At 35.7% G+C, this 7,500-nt stretch overlaps 1 protein-coding gene across 2 annotated transcripts in view; it reads left to right on the forward strand.

Annotated features, from left to right (window-relative positions):
* Window positions 1-7,500, forward strand: part of LOC144971551 (CD109 antigen-like) — a 71,565-nt gene that overhangs the window by 18,427 nt on the left and 45,638 nt on the right. For both annotated transcript variants that reach the window (XM_078912570.1, XM_078912571.1), the window contains exons 2-3: window positions 5,694-5,756; window positions 6,594-6,764. In XM_078912570.1, the coding sequence (XP_078768696.1) occupies window positions 5,694-5,756; window positions 6,594-6,764 (234 nt within the window). The remainder of the gene's footprint in view (window positions 1-5,693; window positions 5,757-6,593; window positions 6,765-7,500) is intronic.

Here is a 7,500-nt window from a genome sequence, read left to right on the forward strand (position 1 = left end):
TATTATTATGGGCTGAACCAGGTGCAAAAAAAAAAGGAATTTAACTCTATCCTTACCAGTCATTTTCAGGATTTTTCCCAAAACTTCTCACCCAACTAACACAAAAATATATTTTTTTATCGCTCCGACACAATAACAGTAAAATTTTTGCCATATATAATTTCTTTAGCAAAACATGCTCAACAACACACTGTTCATTTTCTTTAAATTTTATGATGTACAAGAGAAATTTGAATATGAAAAATGTTGGTTGTATCGTAACGAATGTGACGATTTTTCTATAGTTGTTAAGGAGAGGGTTAAGGCTGAAATGACCAGAAATGGGAAATATTGCTTTTGTTTCATTAAGAAAGCATATTGACTCCTATTAATATACCATAAAATCTTAGTGAAGTCATATATTTTTTACGATAAAATTACTGTCATAGAATACTGAAGTTATGGAAAATTTTTCATGATCGAATGAATCATAAATGCAAAAAGTTCATATTATAATGAAATATTAATGACAACAATAACCATGAAAGCAACAACCATAATAATCAGACGTAAGTCTTTATATGAGTAATTATTTATTTCAAATTGAACCTTACATCCTATCATTTGGTTTTAGTTTGATCTTCAGTGTGATCCCCCCGCAGGAATAGTTTACAATGAATCTCTTATTGTATGTCAGGGGTTATAAAATATTTTAATAACCATGTTTTTGTAGGACCATGCATGTATTTCATAGCCTAAAACTATACCTATTGTTTGATTTTGTAAACAGCTATAAAATGTATTCATGTCTTATGTCAAACTGAATAAATATATCAATATGGATGTAGCTTTAGAAAAGGACAAACAGAAGCATTGATGATCAATAAATTTAACTCACTCAATCCTAGATATTTTTGCTACTTTTTAAAATTGGAAAAAAATGTATTAAAAATGAGCATGTACATAGATAGTTTTATTCAACTAGACTACAATTAACACGTAAAAACTAAAAACAATAGCTTTAATAATATGCCTATAATTTGTCTCATAAAAATGGAATAAATAGGCATGGGGTAAAAGTAGCCCGGGTAAACTACGGATATAGATGGTGTTAGGGTTGAGTGAGTTAAGAAAATTAAATACAGAAAGCCAAAAGCTGGTTTAACATAAGTAATGTTCATTGTCTGTAACCTGGTTATTGTGCTTGAAATAAATAACAATGTGAAATTGGATGTCAGCTTCGATTTAATTACGAAAACAGATAAAAATGGACGTTTCGTGTTTCCCCTTTATCAACAAACTTGATGAATGAAACACTACAGATGAATGAGATATGATAATGTGGTAGTGGCGTTGTTAATATGAATAAACAATTTTACATTCTTGTGCTTGATTACTTGTGATATTGCTGATGAGACTCAAGACAATACGTGAATCTGTTACACGAATATACTATATTATTCGTGTACTCTATATTATGTGATCAATCTTGATTGAAGGGGGTAGATACATGAGGCTATGTGGTCTTGTGGTATGACACTCGCTTTCGGATCGGAAGGTCCTGGGTTCGAGCCTCGCTCGGCGTATAGTTGAGTCCTTGGAAAAGGCTCTTTACTCACATTCTCTGGTGTATAATGAGTACCTGGTCGTTAACAGCGTTGTCTCTGTCCAAAATAGATTATAGTATCGCCTAACATGCTTCATGTCTTATCCTTAATGTTAAATGTTGCTGTTGGACAGGGACCCTTTGTAAAATGCCTTGAGCACATTTAGTGGATATTGCGCTATATAAAAGCTCAATTTAATTTATACATGTCGCTGCAGTTTTCGGACTCGGCAGTTACGCCTGGCTACGCCTGTCCGCGCTATTTGCGCCTTTCATCCCAGCGACTCTAGCCTACCTTCGGCCCGCTTTTTTTCTTTTTCTTTTTTTTTTTTTTTTTGTTGTTAAGATTTGCTTCCTTAGCCTTTAGTCATCCAAGATTTGTCATCAAAGAGTGTTCTTTTCCTAGACAGTTTGACAGCCAAGAAACTTTTCACACGGATTTGATAAACACCGCTTTAAATCAAATATTTAATATCAAATAGATAGATAGTATGCAAATACATATAAATAAGCAATAAAATAATGCTTCCAAAAAAAAACCGCAGACAATGAACAATCCATTTCTTTTAACCCCAGGATGTAATCAATCTGACATGAATTAAGGTAAGATTAAAGATTAAGATTAGTTTACAATTCGAAAAAGGGATTTAATCAGTAATGCTAATCTTTAATTGTATTAGTTATTGTCTAACTTGAAAGAAACATCAAATGACTAAATCCCCTTTGGTTATTTACATAAATGTTCAAATAATATAACTAAACCTTTTTTAATAGTTTTTGAAAACATAATCAGCGATGTCGACAAAGACTTCATATTTCATTGTCACAAAATGCTGGGTAAGTAAATAATAATAGCAAATTGACGACGAAGCGAGATGTTTTGATTATCTCAAGTTTTTTCATCGATTCTTTATCTTTATGTCCTTCCGCAAAGGAATAATGATAATTAATCAAACAAGATGTCTGATGTCAACAGGAATCACCCATGTTGTCCAAGTGAGCAAATTGGGGTTTAATAATCTTGCCCAAGGGAAAAAAACGAAAGTGCCTGATGCGGGACTCGAATCCGGGACCTTCCGGGTCACAGTGCAATACTGTAACCACTCGGCCACTTATATATAAATTGTGGGCCTATGTATGTTCAATCCAAGGAATTTACCCAATGGAAACCGTACGGTGCTCTTATTGGCTAACCAACCAGCGGCCTCGATGAGAAAAATATCCGCCATTTTGATGTTGGCTGGGAATCGCGTTACTATAGTAAACAAGCGCTGATCGGCCGTTCATGAAAACAAGTTGCTGCTCGCTCGTTTAACTCAAAATTATTCAAAAACGATCTCTCTAAAATGATATAAATGTGACTTCTTAAGGTTTTCTTCACGGTCAAAACCACACAACATTCTATTAATGATTACGTCCGAGGCAAAAAGGAATATTGACAGGTCGACCGAGAGTTGAACTCGTGAGACGACAAACATCAATGCGAAGTGTAGCGAGAGTCAAGCTATTGTTTGTCTTGTCCTATTCTATATAGAGAAAAGGATAAATAGTATAGCCTCGTGTGTGAGTGGTTGCGTGTCAAAGTCTTGTTTTTAAATTGTTTCTGTTGTTTATGTGTGTAGTGATGACTCTCTCATACTCAATTTCAATGCCGAAAGAGGAATTCCCGCACACAAGAAAGGGGAATTGGGGTGGTATTTGGCATACATATTGTATAGTATCTAGTTCTAAATAGATAACTGATTAGAATTATATTATGATATATAAACACAATGCCAAATACAATTCCGAAGTTTCCTTATTTCAAAGGAAGTAAAGCTCCAAAACCTAATGGTAGTGATTGTAGTACTGAGTGTTAGTGAGGTGATGTGGTGTTGGTGGTGGTTGTAGTTGTAGTAGTAATAGTGATGATGATGTGTTGGTGGTGATGATTGTAGTTGTAGTAGTAGTGGTAGTGATGATGATGTGGTGGTGGTTGTAGTAGTAGTGGTAATGGTAATGATATGGTGGTGGTGGTGGTTGTAGTAGTAGTGGTCGTGATGATGATGTGGTGGTGGTGTTTGTAGTAGTAGTGGTAATGATGCGGCTATGTGGTCTAGTAGTATGACACTCGCTTCCGGATCGGAAGGTCCTGGGTTCGAGCCTCGCGCTCGGCGCATAGTTGAGTCCTTGGAAAAGGCTATTTACTCACATTCTCTCACCGTACTCAGGTGTAAAATAAGTACCTGGCCGTTAACAGGGTTGTCTTTGTCCGAAAAATTGTAATATCGCCTAACAGGCGTCATGTCCCGTCCTACATGTTAAATGTTGACCAGGGACCCCTTGTAAAGCGCTTTGAGCACATTTAGTAGATATTGCACTATATAAAGCTCAATTTAAAAAAAAAATATTTCAATGATGATGATATGGTGGTGGTGGTTGCAGTAGTAGTAGTGGTAGTGATGATAATGTGGTGGTGGTTGTAGTTGTAGTGGTAGTGATGATGATGTGGTTGTGGTGGTTGTAGTAGTAGTTGTAATGGTGATGATATGGTGGTAGTGGTGGTTGCAGTAGTAGTGGTAATGGTAATGATATGGTGGTAGTGGTGGTTGTAGTAGTAGTGGTAATGGTAATGATATGGTGGTGGTTGTAGTAGTAGTGGTCGTGATGACGATGTGGTTGTGGTGGTTGTAGTAGTAGTGGTAGTGATGCTATTGTGGTGGTGGTTGTAGTAGTTGAGGTAGTGATGTGGTGGCGGTTGTAGTAGTAGTGGTGATGATGATGTGCTGGTGGTGGTGTAGTAGTAGTGGTAGTGGTAATGCTGTGGGGCTGGTGGTTGTAGTAGTAGTGTTAGTGATGATATTGTGGTTGTGGTTGTAGTAGTAGATGATGTGGTGGTTGGAAAACACATTACAGGTTATTATAATACATGATTACACACATTCTCTAACTTCATTTTTTGACAGCTTCGTTGTGCCATAAATATACGCAACAGTTCTGAAACATTTTATTGTGGATTTTGATATTGTTTGTTGTTTTTCTTGTGTCGTTATGTTGACATAGATACCGAATGAATGGTAATTACTACATTCTCAGCCAACAACAAAATGGCGCTGAATGCTTTCATTGGTGGACACTTTTTAGGCTTCGTACGTATTCTCATTCGTTTAATTCTATGGTTCAATCTAATATATGGGGAGAGGAGACCCAGATCAATGATATGCTACTAACTCTACTCAAAGTGTAAAGGGTTTGAGTCCCACACGCAGCGCTGTGTGGTTCTTGAGCAAGTCATCAAGTCTTATCAGTGAGGTACACCCTTTAACCCTCCCCTTACCAACTACAGGAAAATCGTCACATTCGTTACGATACAACCAACCTTTTTTTTATTCAAGTTTCTTTTGTACATCATGAAATTTAAAGAAAATGAACAGGGTGTTGTAGAGCATGTTTTGTTAAACAAATTATATATCGCAAGAATTTTACTGCAATAATGTCTGAATGATAAAAAATCTATTTTGTGTTAGTTGGGTGTGAAGTTTTGGGGGAAATCTTGAAAATGGCTGACAAGGAGAGAGTTAAGGCAACACAGAGGCAGTGTGTATCACTCAATGATAATTGTCCATTTAGGTGAAATCAATCAAACACAAAAGTAAGTCGAGATGTAGATATGTTAATAACGCGCTACCATATTTTATTATTATTACTTTATTTACCTTTTTTTTATTTCTGCTCGTGACAGCTTGGCTGTCAAGTTATATTTCTGCTGATTGGTAAAAATCTGTATTTAGCATTGAGCAATCAAATACCGAATCACGAAGATAAAATATGTTATGTTGATATTTTGAAAATGGCAGACATTCTTCTTTTCTTTTGGGACGCTGCAAACCGCCTTTGGTTTGGAATGTCTTCACATCTTTCCATCAATTTAATCACAGTGTTGCCAAGCTCAAATTTTTCTGGGTTACTTCCTGTGTGCTTAGTGTCAGCTCATTATCATATAAAATCGCACAGTCAACAAAACGTATGTGCGATAAAGAATACACGTTATTTACTTATTTATCTACAATATATTTTTCATCGGAAACATCAAAGTACAACAGAATCGATTCTAAATTTTGTATTTCAGAGGGGTGATTATGCGTGATCGCCGGGCCGTGGTCAGAAAAGGGGTCTTCGTCACAGTACTGATGTAAGAAATCCTCATCATCATCATCATCATCATCATCATCATCATCATCATCATCATCATAATCATCATTATCATCATCATCATCATAATCATCATCATCACCATCATCATCATCATCATTATACTACAGCTACAACTATTATTCACTGAAACCACCACCACCACCAACATCATCACTATCATCATCATCATTATCATCATTATCATTATCATCATCATTATCATCATCATCATTTTTATCATCAGCATCACCATCACTAACAGCAGCAGCAGCAACAGTATTATCACCATTATCATCACTGTCTAATTTTTATTCTCGTGATCAAAATTTCAATGAAAACAGTCCATATAAACATGTACTGAAACAGCTCTTCAGGACGTCGGAGTCGTGTATTACTTGGATACAGATGGAACTAAAATGACGTCACTCAGCTCTTTGTTATTGTCTTAAGACAGCCAGTTTAATGATTAGACAGTTGTCACTAAAGAATACCAATCAGACGAAAAACGTTCAAAGTTGCACATAGTTTTGTGTGTTGGGACGTCACATCCGACTGACGGATGTTATGAGCATTTTACCTAAACGCATAGCATCAAACATTTTGCTGTAAAACGTGCCCATAGCTTTTGCAACGGTTCTTTCAGTCTAGAAGTAATATTATTATTTCATCACCATTGTCAGAAATATTATAACCCATATGTATTTAATTAAAACAGTCCTTTATAAATTATTTTATATATATATATATATATATATATATATATATATATATATAATATATATATATATATATATATATATATATATATATATATAATATTTCGGTATCCCTACAGACTCCAGTGTGTGATTTTGACCACAGCAAGATCCACCTTCAATCATGAAGCCAGTCAGATTCAAAGCAGGACACAGACTAACACACAAACAGATGCAAATCCTAGCTATTCACAAAGTTCCTCTTACGCTCAATCCAGCAGTGACACATCAACAAATTCAAGATTCGAAAGGTCTGAATAGGGAACAAAAGTGTGATGTCAAAATAATGGTTATAATCTCATTGGAAGTGTAAAACCACTCTTCCGGAGGGCGCTGGGCCTTGCGTAATTGATTTTTTAGAGTGATGGCATCTTATTTTCTCGTCTAGATGTATGCTGGTCGTCAAGAAATATCATCCATCCTCTCGATCTTTACGTCCATACGTCCCGTAATTTTAAGAATCTGTTATAACAACCTGCTGCTAAAATAGTTATGTCACCATATGATTTTTAAAAGTAATATATTCATTATTAGTCCTCCGAAAGGCTGGTTACATACACACTTCCAAGGAGTTTGCATCAAAAATAGTAGAAGGTATGACGTCAAGCCTTTCTGGCCTCTTGGAGCTGGATAATGATATAATCCGAGACTAAAATATAGAGACAAGAAACTTCGAGAGTGGCAAAAGGGTTTGAATCGCAGACGATGCGTATCTAGATAAGCCCATGTCAAATCGGTTAACATCCTCTCGATCATTTGTTTAATTTGTAAAAAGATTTGGCACGGATTTTTGAAGCTTCTAACTTGAGTCGGGTGATTACGCATCATGAAATTCTCTCTAACAGACTACAAACTTTGAAGGGTTCACATAACATCAATACTCAAATGCTATGTTTACCGACTTGACATTTTAAATGCATGAAGCTCTTAGTCTTAGGTTTCTTGTCTCGATACTATCCTGTTGGTCTCGGATATAATGATGATCTT

This window comes from Berghia stephanieae, chromosome 4 (assembly GCF_034508935.2).
Source record: "Berghia stephanieae isolate SIO BIC M18660-M18661 chromosome 4, UCSD_Bste_1.3, whole genome shotgun sequence".
Lineage (NCBI taxonomy): Eukaryota > Metazoa > Mollusca > Gastropoda > Nudibranchia > Aeolidiidae > Berghia > Berghia stephanieae.